This window comes from Vigna umbellata, chromosome 5 (assembly GCF_029865625.1).
Source record: "Vigna umbellata cultivar VRB3 chromosome 5, Vumbellata_1.0, whole genome shotgun sequence".
In the NCBI taxonomy this organism is placed as follows: Eukaryota; Viridiplantae; Streptophyta; class Magnoliopsida; order Fabales; family Fabaceae; genus Vigna; species Vigna umbellata.
The window spans coordinates 20,552,557-20,573,330 of NC_142169.1; the positions used below are offsets into that span (position 1 = coordinate 20,552,557).

The 20,774-nt window shown below is 35.3% G+C and overlaps 2 protein-coding genes across 2 annotated transcripts; both read right to left on the bottom strand.

Moving 5' to 3' along the window:
• Nucleotides 1–2,781: 2,781 nt before the first annotated feature.
• Nucleotides 2,782–5,347, bottom strand: LOC124834502 (transcription factor MYBC1-like). Its single transcript, XM_088091588.1, has 2 exons — nt 3,683–5,347; nt 2,782–3,601 (listed from the first exon to the last, which is right to left on the bottom strand). Exon 1 carries the CDS (start codon nt 4,708–4,710, stop codon nt 3,769–3,771), a length of 942 nt encoding a protein of 313 aa, XP_087947714.1. The 5' UTR covers nt 4,711–5,347; the 3' UTR covers nt 2,782–3,601; nt 3,683–3,768.
• Nucleotides 5,348–7,015: 1,668 nt separating this feature from the next.
• Nucleotides 7,016–15,996, bottom strand: CIP111 (Cam interacting protein 111). The gene is made up of 11 exons (XM_047309200.2): nt 15,488–15,996; nt 14,607–14,774; nt 13,567–14,450; nt 12,409–12,613; nt 11,212–11,419; nt 9,802–10,250; nt 8,856–9,282; nt 8,561–8,641; nt 8,255–8,445; nt 7,986–8,173; nt 7,016–7,815 (listed from the first exon to the last, which is right to left on the bottom strand). The coding sequence occupies exons 1-11, from the start codon at nt 15,785–15,787 to the stop codon at nt 7,734–7,736; spliced, it is 3,183 nt and encodes a 1,060-aa protein (XP_047165156.2). The 5' UTR covers nt 15,788–15,996; the 3' UTR covers nt 7,016–7,733.
• Between the last annotated feature and the right edge of the window lie 4,778 nt (nt 15,997–20,774).

A 20,774-nucleotide genomic window follows, 5' to 3' on the forward strand; every position in this document is an offset into this window, starting at 1 on the left:
ACATATTTCACTGATAACCTACGTAGTTTCTTGTATGAGTAAAATATTTTTCTACAAAGCTTGGTGATCGTGAAAAGAATTATCAAACAATCTTCTTCTTGTTCTCGGTGCAGTACGTGGTGCAGTGCGTTTATGGTGTAGTGTCCTTGTCGTGGTTCCTCTCCAGGTACGTAGTCATAATCCTTCCAATAATCCTAAACCCTAAATCCTTCCCATACTTCCAATAATCCTTTTAATATCCAAGCCTATAATCCTTGCATGAGCCGCAAAACGTAGTAAAATAAAAACGAAACGTAAAAGGAACACTGCCTATGGACGGATGACATCCTTGAACGGATGTCAACATCCGTTTAAGGCAAAACGGATGTCGACATCCGTTTAAGGCAAAACGGATGTCGACATCCGTTTTGCCTTCAACGGATGTTGACATCCGTTGAAGGATGTCATCCGTCCAGAGGCAGTGTTCCTTTTACGTTTCGTTTTTATTTTATTTGTTTATTTTATTTACAGTAATTTATATTTAAATTTATAATTTTAAATGTTATATATGGTTAGTTTTTAAACGTAATAATTTTGTTAAAATATGAATTTGTTAAAATATGAATTTGTTATAGGTGGAGAAGAAGCTTAACGGAAGAGAGAAAGGTAAACGAAAATGGAAGAGAGGAAGAGGTGCAGAGGGAAGTAAATCAGAAGTTTTAAATAAATTAAAATATTAAAATAATAAAAATAAAAAATTTTAACTTTTGAGGATATAATTGTCATTTTAGAAGGATATAATTGGCATTTTAGAAAATTGGGGAGGTGGAGGAAGAGACGTGTGGGGGTGGAGGGAGTAACACCCTTGTGTTGTGTTATTTGAATATGAGATATGTATTGGGCCACAAAAGAAATATATAAATGACTCACTTTTAACGATCTTTCTTTCAACACACTATTATTCATTAGTTTGCGTAAACTCTACTGAATGATGCAAATTTAACCTTCAATTAAATGAGTTTCGTCTACGATTTGTGTGTGAGTTTTATCTGAAAAAAGTGTCAAGTGTATACAAAAATGCATTACTAATATAGGAAACAAAGACACAAGATTTTTATTTTTGTTTGGTTTCTTCTCTACATATGGCCCACCTAATCCATTCCTTTGCAACTGCAAATAACAAATATGGTATCTTATATGCATGTACAAGCAAACAAAAAAAAAATAAAATTGAAGCAGAATTGACTATATTCACTTTTTTCATTGTCATGGCCTAAGAGGATAGATCTGTCTTTCCATTGTGTTGTTATCTTATCTTAAGAATAAATAATTAAGATGGTTGTTGCCGTGAACACTTTTACGTATAAAAAATGTAGTTCATGTTGAGTCTTGGGATGACATTAGTCATAAGAGATTTGACGGGCACCAAGTGCACCATCCATACAATTGATTAGTTGGAAGTGGACAAAATGACAAAGGCTCTGCGCACAAACTTAGTGACTGCTGATGTGTGTACAACCTCTGCTTTCTTCCTGGAACCAAACTTTGAATAAGGAGTTCAACTTTTCTCTTTCAAGGTAAAAATATCGATTACATTGCACCAAATGTCAAACCCATGAAAATTTCATTAGGATTTTACTTTTACAACCTAGTGTACCTGTCGTAGCTGCTAAGAAAACAAGAGACAATAACGTGATCACTAAGAAAACAAGAGATAGTGATATGCCATTATTGTCATAAAACCATTTATAAAGTAGTAAACTGTACCGTACTAATTGGCTCTGCAGTTTTTTTTTTCTTCGACTTAATGTTTATGTTCTCTTTAACTTCTATTTACAAATAAAATCTCCTCTAGTTAATTTTTGCAATAACTCTTTTCTTCTTCAGAAAAGAAAAAACTAACCAGCCCGAAACAGGGCAAAACAATGCTTCAGACAACGTACGAAAAGAATTCGGTACTGAAAGATTTAGGTCACCCATAAGAATCCGTTATACGTGGCTCAGGAGAATGCCACATAAATGTCTACAAGTTGTTTACCGATAACGGGAAAACTAAACAGTAGTTTAGTTACAGATGACAAGGATATTCTTCACATGGAAGATAGAAAGAAATTTGTAACGTTTCCAACTCTGACTTCAAAAAGGACATTGTTGTTGGGTGGTGGTGCATTGTTTATGAAGAAAGCATTACAGCTCGACTTCATCATAACAAATATGTGCGGCGTCATTTGTTAATCAAAACTAATATATAGACAACAACAGGAATTAAAATTCATGCGAGCCCTGAAATGACAGACTGTAAATTTGTTTATAAGCTTTTGCAAAAATAATCTTGTCCTTGCTAAAGCGAAATCCATCTTTCCTTAAAAACATGAATAATTTCAAGAAAAATTACTAACACAAGAAGAAACTCTAGAAACCGGAGAAGATGCAAGGAATAACTAAAAGGTGACGTAGACCGCACCAAACTACGCTGTTAGATCACTTTTTTAATTTGACATTGAGAAACTGCAATTAAGATAAGATATATAGAGGAAACGATGATCCAAAAATACATTGGACAGATAACTGGTTGTTAATTTTCAGACTTCTTGACCTTACTGTCAGTCTGAACCATAATGTGTGGCTATTTCTATTAAATTTTTCAACTCATACTGCTGCTAGGATATAGATACATACATTTTTCGAGTGCAAGATCATGATGTTCATCCCTTTATCACATATAATAACATATATCATATAGGAAATGAACTCAAACTAAAAAAAGAATCTTTGTGAACAGTTGGAACGTCATCCCTGGTGTCTCTAAAAACATAATCATCAAATTAAAAGACTTCAGAGGAGTCCCGGTACAAAAGAAAATCAGAGAATTCCAGTCAAATGAGAATTACATGATTAAGTAAACATGAACTTATTGTTTTCGTAAGCAGGTAAACCTAGAAATTATGGAAACTGATTTACTTGAGTTCATCTAACATATAGACCCCACGCGGCAGTAAGATTAGAATATTAAAGGATTGCCTCACATGAGGCATTCAAGTCTTCTATAGAATCAAACAATGTACAACTCACCTCTACGCAGCACAACAAACTCAACACCAAGGAGACAAGTCTTTCGCAATAGAGGTTCTCGGACTTAGTCGAAGAATTCACAACCAAACACGCCAATGAGTTTAGCTTCCATTAGTTTCTACAAAGTGTAACCCGTGTTTACTACCACCTGCAGACACAAATACCAAATTGGCATCTTTTGCCAATCTTTCCATGAATACCAACACAAATCCATCCATTCAGTGATCCTCCAGATTTCATCCAGCCAGAGACCAATTCCCAGAGAATCAGAGGAAGCCTCAACACCAGGAAACCACTGATTGTCTCCCAGAATTACTGGCAGTTGCATTACTATTGCCGCTCAACAGTGACATCATGATGAATGTCAGTCACCTGAAGCTGACGGAGAAGTTAACCCAAGCAGCGGCGGATATTGGTACCCACAAGGTTATTAATTAATTACACCATACCCACCAGAAGTATCATGACTGCTGGAGCTTTTGAATCTGCAGACTTAAACTCTAGACTCCAATACCCCCAATTAGCAACACCAAACTCATTAACAATAACCCTAACACAAAAATACCAATTAAGACCTTAACCAAACATAAACTTCACATTCAGAATACAACAAGGACACAGTGACACATACCAAAAGACCAAAGAGTACCGTACTATTACCATCACCATCGTCATCATGATCATCATCGTCATCATATATGATGAATATTCATTCAATCAATCATCCCCAGTTGGAAACAGAGTAAGAACCTTTCTACCTCCTGAGGCAGCATTAGCAGATTCCATATCCTCCACATAGCCACTCACAGGGTGGTGGTTATGCACAGGACCACCTCCACCTCCACCCCCACCCATCCTCTGAAGATTCGGCCTAGAAATGAAGGGGTTCTCGAAGTGCCCGTTCGGCGGCGACCCGAAATGGCTCACCTGCCTATGGTACTGGGCCGCCGCGGCCAGCTGCTGCTGTTGCTGCTGGTGGTGGTGGAGCGCCGGCACCGGCACAAACGGAAGGAAATGATCCGAATTAGGCCTCGTCGCGGGGTGCAGGAAATGCGCCGGCACCGGGGAGCTGGCGAAGAGGTGGTCAGTGGCGGGGTCCGCGACGGCGCCGGAGGCACCGCCTCCGGGTCCACCGGGTCCGGCGGCGGAAATCCCCTGCATGCGTTTGAGATAGAGACGGTACTTCTGCAAGTGGCTGGCCACGTTTTCTCGGGTCAAACCATCGACGCTCATGAGCTGCATTATGGTCTTGGGAACGGCGTTTTTTATGCCGAGGTGCGCGACGGCGTCGACGAAGCGCTTATGGAGCTGCGGGGTCCACACAAGGCGGGGGCGCTTGAGGGTTCGAGCGGGCTCCTCGCCGGCGGTGCCGGAGCCGAGCTCGCCGGAGTCGGCAAAGTCGTTGGAGGTGGGTTGCTGGGGGTTGGGGAGCGATGAAGGGTTGGAAGGTTGTTGCTGTTGTTGTTGTTGTTGCGGTGGCTGCTGTTGGTGTTGATGCTGTTGGGCGGTGTTGGGGTTGGTGGAGGTGTGGGGGTTTCTGATGTCGAAAGCCATGGCTAGATCGGGCGTGATTAGGGTTTGGGATAGGGGCATGAGTTCCTCTGGCGGAGGAAGCTCCTCTTCCCATCGCGAAAACCAATTGGAATCCTCTTCCCTCATTTCTCGAATTGGAGGAAATTCTTGTTCTTGTTTGTTGTTTGGAAATTTAACGGTTTAAGGAAAGGGTGTGGATGGGATGGCGAAGATTGGGATTTGATTCGTTTTGGGAGAAGAATTCGATTAGAGGGTGTGAGAGTGGTGGTGGTGGTGACGAAGGGTGGAGTGTGGAGAGAGGTTCGAGGTGGATCTTGTTTTTCTCTCTCTCTTTTCAGCTTTTTATTGTGGGCACTGTTGTTGATGCTTTTCCTTATGATTTTTATTTTTCCGGGATTTGGGGGTCTTCTTACTTGAGAGTGAGTGTTACAAGATCGCTCCAGTATTTTTCTTACTTTTTTTTCGCCACCGGGGCGTGGGGCAAACGCGCCTCCCTTGTCCACGGTGCAATTCTTAAATGTGATATTTTAAAAAAAGTGTCCTTTATTTGGCAGGTGTGAAAGGTTTTAAAAAGAAATGAGGGGTTTGAAGGTTGGGGCGGGAGAGAGTGGCGCGTGGAATGCAGGGAGTGGGGAGAGAGGTGGGGGAGAAGTGGGAATGAAATGTACGGGTATGGTATGGGAAAGATTTTTGATCTGGGAAGGAATGTGGAGAGAGAGAGAGAGATGCAAAGATTAAGATTGTTGGGTTTTTCGGAATTTCTTTCCTGTTTGGTAGATAGGGAATAAGTTGAGCTGGTGTTGGTTTGCCTCTCACGATGTCTCCGCTTTCAAAGTTAAAATTCGATTTGACTGAACGTGAATGAATTAGGGAATAGGGATATATGCAGAAACAACACAAGGTTAGGGAAATTGACGGGTGAGGTTATTTAATTAATTAATTAATTATTTATTTATTTATTTATTTAGATGGATTAGAAAAAGAGGATGAGGTATATAAAATAATTGGAAAAGGTTAGTGCTAGGGCCCTGGAGGAAATTAATAATGAAAGAAAAGTGAGAAAGTATGTTTAGTTTGGAGTTGGAACAGAAAGCATGAAATGCCCAGAAGGGAACTGTTGGAAGTGGGATACCTGTGTTGTTGCAGAAATGGATTTATACCCTAATCACTCATGATGAGTCACTGAGTGAGTCATAGATTGTAGTGTGTTGCATTGCATTTGCAGCACTACACAAAAGAAGGTGAGGGGGAAACACAAGAGGCATGAAGGGTTGGGGGGTTTTGTCTACCTATTCTTAGTAAAAGGGTATGGTGCAATTATTGTCCCTAGAAAGGCATGTTTCCTCGTGCAGTATTGCCAACAGTACTGACTGACCAATTGAATCAAAGTAATATGATAAGGGTACCCCCATGTGATACCCATGTTTGATGTTTCAACAAAATACCAATATCATGACAGGTGTATCTCTTCTATCATTAATGTTTTGGCATTTATCACACAATGCCCTCCTATACTATTCTTCTCTTCTGGTGCTACACTTGTTTCTCCCTCTTTTCTCTACCAGGAATATTCATCAAAAATACCCACCAATCCAAAACTATTTACATGTCTACAATTAGAAATATCGAACACCCTGTCTTCATATCTCCTCTTCGTCTTTCCCTAATATAAAATTTCCCACTTCAATAACTTCGTCTCAACAATACCTAAATTTCTCAATCTTTAACATTTAAATAAAAAATACGCATCCTATTTTATTGGAACAATATTATTGGACCTCGGAGATCAAATCCAACAAAATACAAAAACGAACATTTTCACATACTGTTATATATATATATTTATTTATATATCCTTTTTATGGTGATTTCTGGGTTTGTAAAAATAAAATATTACAATGATGTAAAATGAAAAAAAACGGAACAACTTTACGGCGGATTTTTTTACTTACAGATATGTGACAAATAAAAGTATAACTTTTGTTAGTTAAATAGTATTTTACAGTAGGACAGAAAAGTAACGAGCTGACAAAAGTTTGTGGCGTCGTGTTATTGCTAGACTGTTTAGTATTCACATGAAAATTTGACAGCCTAAGAAACTACCAAATGGTAAAGAATCTTAAATTCGTGATGTTTATCCAATCATCACAGACAAACTATTCAGGTCTAACTCGTTGGCGAGCTGAAATTATAGACAAAATGTGCTAGCAGTTTAGAAATTCAAATCTCACTGAAAATAACTATCGTGCCCGAAAAACCCTTTGACCAAAACAAAAAAATCTCATACCAAAAAGTATGCATCATTCATGACTGACGTGAAACGGGGTATAGATGTAATTTTGAGCGGAGAAACATATTCTCATTAAAAAATCGTACGAAAAAAATCACTTGTACATTTCAATGAGTAGATTCAGTGAGCCCGTTGCAGCCATCCAACAAAGAAGACTAATAATGATAATAATAATCTAATGATGTGTCAATAATGCAGCATCTACAAAAGTTAATAAAATCAACTTTTCAGCTAAGAAATTTTTGACCAATTTGCTAAAGAAATTGCTAGTAAAAAAATTTAATCTACAATTGTTATGACGCATTGAATTGGCCAAAACAAGGGTAATCTGTATATGCGTTGCTCTCAGCTAATTTACAACATATTCCTCAAGCTATGTAAGTTTTATCAACAAACTCCATAATTTATTATTTTGTGTGTAAACCTATGTGGTCGAGACCTTTAGAAAATTGGCCTGCTGAAAAAGACACAGATTTGAGTGACCGTTTCCTCAGACAACGTCCTTGCTTCTCTCACCTTCAAAAGTAATAAACCTTTGAAGCAAGCAAAACCACGTTAGTAATCATTCTAAAAATATATTCATCTTTCACCGGAAAGGCTGTCCATGATTTAGTCAAGGGGGTTTTCAGCACATATTTCAGCAATTGCACCCTTTTTCTGTTGGTGTACACATTGATCCTCATATTTGTGCTCCATAAGCAAGTAGACCCAGCCTCAGGAATATAACAAACATCATACTGCGTTCATACCTAATAAAGGCTCAATCTAGAGTTTGCAGTGCAGATGATCCTCAATTAATGAACATGAACCCAGTCATGGGAGGAATATGACAAACATAATAGTACTCTGAGGCCTGTAGTTAACTACTTCGAGCAGTTCTTAAATTGAAGATGGAAGCTGGAGTCTGATAGAGGAACAACGTGCAAGATTTTATGAACTTCCTGCTTATTCAGAGGCATTAAAAGAAAAACAAGATAATTTAGTTTTCAGCTGTAAAAATCAGTTTTCAGCTGACCTCAGCAAAACCATTTTCAATTTCTAATTCCACCTTGTGGACCCCAAAAACACAAATGAATTCTAATTATCACAGGATGGAACAAGACACGTTTACCAAATGTTGAAGTGAGTAGATTTAATGTCGCGCTGCATAGGATTGAATTCATCCTTTATATCACTGCAGTGGACGGCCCTTTGAAATTTTGTTGACAGCTTTTGGTAGGAGTGAACATCTGATGGCTGGATCTGTTTGATTGCCATCTTTAAATGCTTCATTGTTATAACTGAAGCATCAAGGCTCTCCTGGCAACATAACATCAAAACAAATTTTACTTTGCAAAAAGTGACAACACATCCATCAAAAAGTCATGTTGATTGACACACCTCAATTGCTGCAACAGCTGCCTCACGACATATCAATGATATGTCAGCCCCAGTACAACCATCTGTGAGTAGAGCTAGTTCTCTAAGGCTAACATCAGAACCGCATGGGATTTTACGTAGATGAATGCGAAATATCTCTTCCCTATCCGCCTCATTTGGAGGTCCAACATATAGCAGACGGTCAAAGCGTCCTGTAAATGTTTAACGTCAGTCATTTTAAAACTTATGCTGTTAATAAAACTCATCCACCATCATGTATCTGAATGGGCATAGAACACTTGGAGAACAACATAAGAGAGAGGGTACCTGGCCTTAAAAGGGCAGGGTCAATCTTGTCTGGCCTATTTGTAGCAGCTATGACAGTGACATTAACTCTTTGATGTAGACCTGACACAAATAAAGATTGTCAAAAGAAAAATATGATCCCAATCCAAACTTCAAAACTAACTGGTTTTTAAAAAAAATAATAATTTTCTGGCCAACAAATATCAAATCAACATGCTTTGGAGCCTGCTGAATGAGCCCTAATTTATCTTACATATTAAGCAATATGTATATAAGCAATAATTCACATTTCCACTGCCCAAGATTCATCACTAACCATCTAACTCAACAAGAAGTTGACTCATGACCCTATCTGACACTGAAACACCATCACTTTCCTTCCCACGAGTTACAGCAAGACTGTCTATTTCATCAAAAAATACTATTGATGGGGCATTGACCCTTGCTTTTGCAAATAATGATCTGACGGCCTTCTCAGATTCACCAACCCATTTGCTGAAGAGTTCAGGACCCTTGACTGCTAGAAAGTTCAACCCTGCTTCAGAAGCAACTGCACGTGCCATGAGGGTTTTACTACAACCTGGAGGCCCAAACATCAATACACCTGTAGGAGGGCGAGTTCCAATACGGTCGAATGCATCATGGTGTTTCTGTGGCCATTCAACTGCTTCCATCAATTGAGCTTTGACCTCCTTTTGACCGCCAACATCTTCCCAATTAACTTTTGGAACCTCAAGGATTACCTAAGCATAAAAAATTTGATAACAAAAGTATTATGCTTCACAATCCCTTTTCATAAAAATTTTGATGTAGAAAATTCTCATCTGTGCATATCTAATCATGTTATAAACAACGTTACATGAACAGAACATCAGATCTCACCAAAGCATTGTGATCATAAGTTCCTCAACTTCAATAGTTTGTATCAAATAAAGTGTAGATAAAGAGAATACAAAAGGAATATAATTTTATTTAAGAGAAATTCCATAGATATAAGTGACTAAACTGATTGCAGCTAACAACAGATCACAGTTGAACGGGGCTGGTGACAAGAGATGGCATTCCTTGTTTAAGTAATTTTAATGAGCCAGGATATGCCTGTTGGCAACACTAAGACAATGCATTCTATGATGAAACTTGAAAGCGATTAGCAAAAAATTAGGGAATACCAAAATAAGCCAAATAAGACAAATCTTGGGTAAGATAATATACTTTTGTAAAAACAAGTTCGCAAAAAATCCTACTCATGGCATCAATCATACCTCTCTCATGGCACTAGGTCTTATTTTCATCCTGGCCTTCTGAAAATCTTCAAAGCTTACTTTCAAAATCTGCTCTTCTTTACCACTATCAGGAATTATATCCGTAGTTTCACAAGTTACCATGCAAGAAGGTAATACACAACTGGCGGCCAACATATCTGAAGTAGATGAAGTTGACTCATCCAAATGATCTATTGAGTTTGTTGCACCATTCCTCAGAACAGGTTTCCCGGTTATATAATCAGAACAAGAATCATAAGTCTTCTTAAAGCTAGCATAATGCCGTAGACAAATCAAGGCTGCCTCATTGCAAAGTGCAACTAGATCAGCACCCACAAAACCATGAGTGACTGTACCAAGCTGTTCAATTTGTAACTCAGAGAGACAATGATCCATTTCATTGAGAAGAGTGAACAAAATATCTGAACGTTGTTTGGGGGATGGCACACCTGCATATGGATTTGACATGTACAGTGAATGAGTTACTCTGTTAATCCATTGAAGTATTTAAAACAGAAAAATTGATCTGTATCCCAAAATGCTTGCTTCAGACTAACATTATTTTACGAGTCAAAGTCACTCATGAACATGTAAGTTAACCACTACATAGTGGCATTGGTAATTTTCAAGGATCAAAATGGAATTCCAATATTCCCTTTTTGCCTCAGGAATAGAGAAGTTGCACAACAAAGCTTGTGGTGATTATACCCCGGCCCTAAAAATAGCACATATTGCATTTGTCTCTTTCACAAAATAAAAGGACAACAATATGCAACTTTACAGATTTCTAGTATGCCATTTCATAAATAATGGAGAACCAATTGAGATTATGTAACTACCCATGGCAGTAATAGCTAAAAGCCTCGATGTAAAATAACACATTTGTAAAAAAATATTTAACTCAAAGAAAGACCATGATATTATGTGTTCTTTTAATAAAAAGCCTCAAAATAAATAGTTACAATAAACCTCATACTGTTAAGGGTAGTGGGCTTTTTTTAGAACAGGGACATGAAATCCAAAACCCAACATGTACAATGAAGCACAATTTTATTATCAAGTCATCATTGAATAGCAAATCTGGAAATCTGCCCATTGCGAAATGGCAGTCTTATAACAGAATATAATCAACAAAAGAAGGTATTTATAGTAGTAAAGTAATAGAAGTTTAGATATTGGAATGAAAAGGAGCAACAGTACATTATGAACCTATTTTTTCTATTTTTGATAAAAGTACATATATACATGGTGCCGAAATTGCACTGTGTTTACATATCAAACTAGATCATCCTTACAAAGTAGTAACATGTGGAGGCAGAAGTTAAGTGTAAAATTCACAGTTAGGCATGTACGCATTTATTTTAAGATAATAGCATGCTATTGACTGGGAGGTACTAGCATAGGTAATACCAATTTCAATTTCCTTGTCAAATCTTCCAGGTCGTCTGAGAGCTGGATCAATATGGTCAGGGCGGTTAGTGGCAGCAATTACAAGTAACCCTTCAGTTCTACTAATTCCATCCATCATATTCAATAAAGTCGCAACCAATCTTTGAGATAACTCTTCACCTCCTTCTTTCCTTGCAGGGGCAATGGCATCTAATTCATCAATGAATACCTGTACATAACAGAAATCACATATTCAGCCAATCGGGAGAACTTTGAATATAAACATCAGTTTTAAAATCAGGGGCACTATTCTCATTGAACCTGAAAAATATAAAACTAGAGTATCAAAAGCTTGGAGAAAAATGTCAAGATTGGAAATGTTTCAACAAATCTAAGACTATTGAAGAGAAAGTGTCACTGATTTAAATATACCTGCTTTAACAGTGTAACTCTCACCTGAATATTTTGTGGTGAATCTCACACCAGATAAATTATAGATACAAGAACAATTTCCCATATAAGACTGTCTTTTTACATAACTAAATACACAATTAGAGGCTACCATCAATAACTTCCTGAAGTTGTACGTAAAAAGAACTATTCATGAATATTTAATAATTCAGGAAACAATTAAGGATTTTTAGATCATAGAAGAGAATTAAACAAAAATATAATAATCCATAATTTTCTCACCAGAATTTAAAATAAAAACCAGAGCATTAAATGAAAAAATAAAGCTTAAATTTTAACTTTATATAATACTATTGCCTGCAAATCTCACCAATATACAAAATTAACAGCATTAGTAATTGAATGCATCAGAAAACTCAGAAATCTTTATATTATACCTCCTTTAAGTTTCACTTGATTTATTTAGATCACCATTCTAGCAGCAAAATTCTTATATATTCATGAAGCCTCAAAGTGTTAAGTGTGTTACTGACTCCACAAATCAAGTAACATATACCATATTAGAGATATTACACCGGAATTATTTAAGGGGCTCTTGATAAATACATTAGTTGTATCACAAATGAGAAAAGGGAAATCACAATTAGAAAATCCCCACTAAACTACATGCATACTTGCAGTATTGCACATGATAAGAGTTAACCCTAAAGGTCTAAAACTATAATGTAAAACTTCAACAAATTCACGTGATATGTAGCTCGCAGAAATATTATTTAGCTCAAACACAATATTTTGACAAAATCTAACCACAGCAGGTGCAGCTTCAATGGCGGAATCAAAAACTTTATGCAAAGCTTGCTCACTTTCCCCATAATATTGGGTAACAATTTCAGGTCCATTTATTGGGAAAAATTTGACTCCAACATCATGAGTACATAATTGAGCCAGGGAAGTCTTTCCTGTACCGGTTGGACCATGAAGAAGGACACCTCTTGTAGTTCTTAGACCAAAGCTACAGTTTGGAAAAACAAGAAGCATGAGCATTTAGAAGTGCATGTCAGAATGCAAATAAGTATGCGAGAACATATAACCATGATCATTGAGGTACGTACTTTGAACTATAAATTTAATCATTGACAGTTATAAACTGATACAAATGAACATCAAGAAATTGTCAAAATCCATGCTTCTAATAAACTGACTAGATAAATCAAAGAATTAACTGAATCGTATGAAGTTTTAAAAAAATCATAATATATGCAAATTAAATCCATTAAGAACAAGAGATAACTTGAACTTTATCTTGTTCAAAAAATCATAATATATGCAAATTAAAGCTATCAGTAAGTGACTTCTATGAAGGACATGGGTTCTCTTATGAGTAAAATTTCAATGGTTATCCATTAATTAAAAAAAATAATGTTCTTCACACACAGTGAAGTGTACAAGAAAGAAGAATTAAATGATAATTAATTCATCTTTGTCCCAAACTTTGATTTGGTTCCCAAACTTTAAAAATAAATAGATAAAATCTTTTGGACGTGTCAAACAGTGTTTCAAGTTGGTGTTTGAGTTGTTTTCTTTTGACATATTTCAACTCAAATATCAACCTAGAACGTCGTTTAACACGTAAAAAAAATGAATGTTATTAACTTAAAAGAACTATATTCATTCATTTTTTAAAGTTTGGAGACTAAAATGTATTAAAGTTTGGGATAGGAGCAAATTCCAATTTGGCATCCAAGCCTAGGGACTACAAACATATTTAACCATAAAAATATTCATTATTTAACCCACATGTTAAAATATACCTTGATAAAGCATCATTCACAATCTACTTGAATCCACCAAACAAAAATTATGCATAGAACAACACACAATCTACAGCAAGGAGATAAATAAATAAAAGTGTTCATTATTAAGTGTTAAACTCACATGTGAAAATATGCATCAGACAAAACCTACCTTGATAAAGCATCGTTCACTGACGAAGAAATTATGTCCTTTAGAAGTGTATATTCTTTGGATAGACCACCTAATTTAGAGATTTTATCAGGTAAGCTAACATTAGCAACTTTGTGTTCTAGTTTCACACAAGGTATATCCCTTTGAATTGGCTGTTCAGATGCTGATGCTGCATTTGACGGCAAAGATAAAATTACCTTTGTTTCGTAATTAACAGTGAAAGCCTGATATACACTATCTGCTATATCAGAATCCTCAGGATATAAATCACTGCTTCCATCTGATGGAAAATGACCAGATTTGGCAACTGGCTTCTTCTTAGCTCCTATCACTTGTAAAAAACACTCTGAAAACATTGGAATACTGACAAGATTCCCTAGAAGTAAAGATCGAGAATATAACCATGAAGTTGCCCATGTCTCAAGTGACTGCTTAGAACTTTCATCACTTAATGCTAAGCTGACATCAGATGAAATCAGTGATTGACTCTTCTGATTTGGCACACTAGATGCTGAATCCTCAAATTGTGGAGAAGACAAACCACTAACATTAGAAAACTTTGATACAGAAGAAGGTGTTGCAGGAGAAGCCACAATGTCATTCTCAAATTGGACATGAGATTTCACCTTAGACACGTCCAATGAGGGAAAATTATTAAACTTCAATGGTAGCCCACTTTTAGAAGGAACCAACTGAAGATACAATTCCTTGCAATTATTAATAGGTAAACAATTATTTTCCATATAATGCTTTTGATTGCTCCCACTGGCAGGAGTAGGCAAGAGTTGTTTCTGTAATGCACAAACAAACACACTTGAACCCATAGGAGGACATCCCATAGAATAATAAAGGTTTGAAGACAGGCGTACTCCATCCTTCAAAACCTATGTAAATGTAATAAAATATAGAAGTCTGGTAAGGGTAGATGCCGCACGTTTATAAATATAAATACATGCACAGACTTACATATAAAAAAAGGTCTCCTTTAAATACAGCTCATAAGAAACAATTTTATGAAAAAGAATAGTAACAGGACAAACCTTATTAGCAGGAAACACCGTTGCAAGCACAAAGTAGTTCCCCGCATCATCATCATCAACTGCCGTCCCGATTTCCAGTCCATGGCATTTGGCACACTCATTAGCTAATGACACGAGGGGAAAACTATGCAATTGTGAACTTTTCTCGTCTGAAGATGGAATAGACACCTAAAAATCAATCAAAATGATGAAAGAAGTATAGCAGCATAACAAAGAATCCAATTACAAACTGATTCGGCAAACCGATATTGACATTCATTAGCTAAAATATAATATTTGCTTTCATAGGTTTCAGTTTCGCCTCATGTTTCAAAAATTTCACTCTGGCAACTTAAGTTACTTTGCTAAACCAATCTTTTCCTTTTTTATAGTTCATATAACTAATTTGGTAATACGTGCCAAACTGTAAGAAATGACAAATCAGCCATAATTGACACAGTTGGTGCCAAAACTGACATAAAGACCAATTTGCTTTAAACAGAATATTATAAGAACCAAAGTTAAACTCTTTAAACTTGAGGGAAATTAACTGTATCAATTCGAACATAATTTGAGACTAAATCCGGTATCAATTCATTGAACTTCCAAATGAGTAGTTAGCTCGACTTCATTTACAATTATAATTATTTTATAAATTTTTATTTATTAACTTCACATAAAAATACAATTAGCTATATAAGTTCAGTAATACAAAACATATTATCTAATATACATGAACCAAACGAGTGGAACTATAAAGTTCAAGTTCAGTCTAAGAAGGCAGCAAAATGCTACGTTAGGTACATTAGTTTATACAAAAGGTAATTGAACAATATAAAGCGTATGTGGAAGAAAAATGTGATGATAATCATAAATGTGTTTGTGATGGTGATGGTGATTACCGACACAATCGAACCCGGGGAGAGAGAGGAGGAGAGCATCGAAGGTTCGGAGAGCCAAATTCTGAAGCCCTTGAAAAGGGGAACGGTGTCGTCGACATGTATGATTTTAGCGACGATCGCGGATTCAGCGATGAGAGAAGGGAACTTTCTAGAAGCTTCTTCGCATAAAGAGGCATGCTCTTGTGCTTGTTGTTGCTGCGTTTTGGGAGGCACGGTGGTGGCATTCGACGACAATGGTGAGTTTTGCAGCTGCGCCTTCAATTGCTTCCTTTTCTGCTTTGAATTCGAGCTCGAAGGCATTGTTTCACACTACTATGTGTTGTGAGGGAAAAACTGAACCGTAATGCAAAACCCCTTTCAATAGAGAGGGCTTTAACGTTTTGGTGTGGGAATAATGTAACATGCAGAAGGTTTTACCTAGGTCCTAAACCCTCAATTTCTTTTAGGTTAAATATGTTTTTACTTCCTAAATTATTGGCCGTTTCTGGTTTTCGTTCCTTTTTAAAATAAGATACAATTTGATCCTCATTCTTTTCAAAACGTTAGTTTTAATCCTCGAAAACTAAACACTGTTTAAAAATTTGATCCTCATTTAGCAACAAATGAGGACTAAAACCAAAACCAAAATTCCGAGGACTAAAACGAACGTTCAAAAAGAATGAGGACTTACTTTGAAAGAGGGACGAAAACCAGAAACGATCAATAATTTAGAGACTAAAAACATATTTAACCCTTTGTTTTATAGATATTTATAAAAGAGAAAAAATAAACTTATTCAATATAAGTTAAACTAAAATAAACTTATGCAATAGGTAAAATGGGCTATTTGAAAAAGTTAAAATCATTTGCTAAAACGTCAATTAAGTTTATTCTACGTGAATTTTAGCTTCTACAAAACATTATTTTAATATATTTTACACAATATTTTCAACTTAGAAAACTTATTTTCTTATATTTGTTTTTTATAAGTTTATAGAAATATAGTCGATTGAAATATGTGTCCCATTCTTATTAAAAGATTGTCTATATCTATTCGGTTCTATTCACATTTTTACTCCAAAAGCTCCTAAATTAAAAACTTTATATATTTATATATATATATATATATATATATATATATATATATATATATATATATATATATATATATATATGATGTGATAATTTTTTAGTTAGATTAAGAATATATAATATAGTGCTAAATTATATTTTTAACCAATTATTAAAAATACTTTCTAATGGTATAAAATGATAGAATCATGATTCCAAATAAATGACAATTTGAATAGAATCATATTGACAAATAATATTTTTATAATTTAGTCGAATTTTAAGATGGTACTTCCTTTAGAATCATTAACATACACCAATAGTTTTTTAGGAATCGTCAGTATAGGGGCTAACAATGATGCTTCTAAAAGAATTGTCAACACTACTTTATTATAAGTGGTATAAGAAATAAGTTTTTTTTTCATTATTGTTGTTCATTTTCTTCTTTGCTTTTTTTTTATTGCACTCTTTTCCATTACTCTAAGTTTGTATTGTTGTTCTCCCTAGATTGATCCTCTCTATGCTACTCGTCATCGTTGTTGTTAGTTGGTGCTCTTATAGTTGTCCACACATATTGGTGTATTTTTTTTTTCAGAAGTTCAAAATCTTAGCTCTTACGTTGATGAAGTTTAAGACAAAATACATAAATTTGAATTTGTGAATGACAATTTCATTTTGGCTAAATGATATTACAATAGTTTCTAGAGCATATGAGGAACCTATTTTATCAATTTTTCACATTAGGCTAGATACATATATAATTCTTCTTAAAATGACAAAGAAAAATTTATTATATGTAAAACATCATCATGTTAATTTAAAGGAGTTTGGATTCATGAGACAAAATTCAACAACAAAAATGAAAAGATATAATACGAGAATAAGAGTCTTTATACCTATGGTCATAACATCTACATAAATTATAACAATAATATAAATGATGATCCAAACAAACTTTGGATTATCAACAATTATTCATTGCGGCGATCCATATGGAAGGTGACGTTGAGCCCTGCTTTAAGAAGTTATAGTGCAACAACCTTCTTATTCTGTGGCAAGCTTTAGCTTATGCGATGGAGACCCACTTTGACCCTTTTTTCGTTTGATTCCCCATGCTCAACCTTGTTTAAGCTTCAACAAAAGGATACCGCAATATTATACAACATTTGTGTCTCTGGCCACTCGTGTGGAAGGCCTTCTTAACTCTTTGACAAGTGCATTAAATTGTTCATGTGATATAGATTATAAATCCAAATATTGTTTTCCAAGGAATTTGTGTTTCTTTACTTAATTATGATTACTTACTAATTTAAGAAATGAATATAAATGATAATTGGTTCAAATACACTACAAACATATAAAATTACTGAATATAAAGATTATAAAATGATATGGGTACATCGGGGTTGGATTTCATTACCCAAACTCTAAGAACTCATCCATGCAATATATCTCTAACACATTCAAGCATTCACATCATAGGTAAACAAGCCCTTATTCCTTATAAACAAGTTCTAAACCTTTATTTGAAAATACTTATCCTTTAGATATTCAAACACAAGATTTGCATTAAGAAAAGATGTTAAGAATGACCAAGAGCCTTGGTTTATGTTTATAGTCAAGTCTCTTAGTCGTTCTATCCATGTCTAGGTTCCAAAACATTTTCTAATGATTAGATACCAACAAAATAGCATAGATATTCCATCATGCAAGTGAATAAAACGGATATAACAAAAGGAATATGAAAGATATTTTATTGCATAGAAAGAACTACAAATAGTTTAGGTACATTACATCCAACCCCAATGAAATGGAGTTTATCTACTTCTATACATTCTAGAACACAAAGATGGATTGGATGATGAAAATGATGAAGGAAGATGAAGTTTTTAAGTCCTAGAAGTGTCTCAACCCATGTCTTGAGCTTTTTCTATGTTCCCACGTACAAAAAATACTTTTTTATTCAACTCTCAATACTTTAAAAGGTCACCAAAAAGTGCGTTTTCGTTGGGCCACCAAATCCTCTCGTTGGGCGAGAGGTCACTTTTCAGGCACATGGCTTTTTCCAGTTCTTTAGGCCTCTTGGCTGGGCTAGTGTTGTCATTCTCTCGTTGGGTAGTGGAGATGGCTCGCTAGGTTGGGTTTTTGCCAATAATTGAGAATGTACTTTGATTAGTGGTAAAAACCTTAACAAGAATTAATCAAGAATGTACTTTGGTTAATTAGTTTTTTACTATAAGAGGTAAAAAAATAAACATGATTAGGCATAGTAATATTTAATTGAGAATGTACTTTGGTTAAATTTACTATGATTAATCTACAATTTGTTTACTTTTAATTGAAAGTGTACTTTGGTTAAGAGTGAGAACGCTATTAAATAATTAAGAATTTACATCGATTAATTTGAAAATCTATGATAATAATTAATTGAACAGTAATCTTTTAGATAACCAATGATAAATCCTATTTTGAAAAAGCAACAAAATCAACCTATTTTCTTTATCATTTTTTTTATCTTTTTAATTATCTTTATAAATTTCTTTTTTTCTATCTTTTGTTACTTTATTCCTTAATCCTTTTTTTTTATCTTTATCTTCTTTATTATTTTACTAACCTTTTTTTATAGTTTTCTAAGAACTAATTTGTTAATAATCATTTTCGTGTTCGTTGGGAGTTGAATTTACTTTCTATTTTGTTGGCTACTATCTTAGCAATACTAAAGTTGTTATAGTTTAGTAGTATTAATTTGATCGCGTCAACGACAATGTTATCACCTTACATTCTCAACAAGCTAATGTGACATTAAAGGAACTCTTTGTCTCATTATGTCCACCTCTTCTTACAAAATTATTGGGTGTTCTTCAAAAATTTGCTTTTATTGTTTTGGCAAACCTTAAAGATTACCACAAATTCAAAGTCATGATCATGTCATCCCTCTCATACGGAGTACTACTTTGGTTAGGGTACGTCCTTATTTGTATACATTCAGTTATAAAACTATGATTAAGAAAATTATTTAGAAATTGTTGCAAGATGGTTTGATTCAACCCAACACTAGTCCATTTTCGTCACTTATCATTGTAGTGAAAAAGAAATATGGCTGATAATTTTAATTCTTACCATTATCTAAGCTTTATTTTAGTGGCAAAGTTAGCTCTCATTTAGCTTATTACTTGCTTAAATCCTCACTTTTATCTTATTTTTATGTATATTTATATTTTGGGCTACATTAAATAAATAATACTCTTATCCCCTATTTTTTTTATCTATTTTGGTGCTAGGAAGATCCTTCGCCATATCAAAGAACCTTGGCAACCCAGAGAAGCAAGAAGAACATCAAAATAGGGAGTGCTTTAGATCTAGGCGTTGGACAAGACATACTTCTCGCTAGGCAAGCCACCGCTGAGCGCCCACATCCTATAACTTTAATGTTTTTGAAGATTCTCGCTTGGCGAGAGGTGTTGTGTGTTGGGCGACGAGATGCTGAGAGTACAAGTTCTGCCCTATTTCTTCTGGTTTCGCGAGGAGAGAAGGGCCTTTGGTGGTTTGGAGGCGCGTTTTCACTCAAAGGAGAGCTAAAAGGGTTGTTAGGGCTCGTGGGAACACTCTCTTCTTCCTCTTGGCTTCTCCATCTTCTTCCATGGCCATTTTGTAAGCTTGAGGCTCTCCATGAAAATAGAGGGCCAAACCCATCTTCTTAGAGACATTTGTAGCCATTAAACTCTCTTATACCTTGTAAATTTTTTTATTATATATATGCCTTTTCCATTAAATGTTAGTCTCTCGTTTTAGCTCTTAATGCTTGCATGTAATGGGACATTCATGGTTTGATTTATGGTTCATAGGGTTTTGGGAAGTATCTTGTTACACCTAGGCTTGAAACTAGAGATCTAGTGGATGCTAGTATCTAGGGTTGGAACATGACCCATTAGTTATCTTAAACTCTAGATCTTAAGGCGAGTTTGTTTGTTAAGTGTTTATAGGATGGATGCTTAGTTAGGAAACTCAGGCTCTTTTACCTATGGAATTAGGACTAAAGTGTTTTAGTGAGTTAACATTAGTTTTTGATGGACAGGAGATGATTATGTGTGTGCAAGAGAGTGAACCTATTGAAATCTACCTCTAGTAATGTCATTCCATAACATTTCTGACCTTTTTCCACTTCTAAGTACCTCTAGCTACCAAAAGTCCACCTTTATTCTTTATGTATTTACTTACTTGCACATAATTTTACATT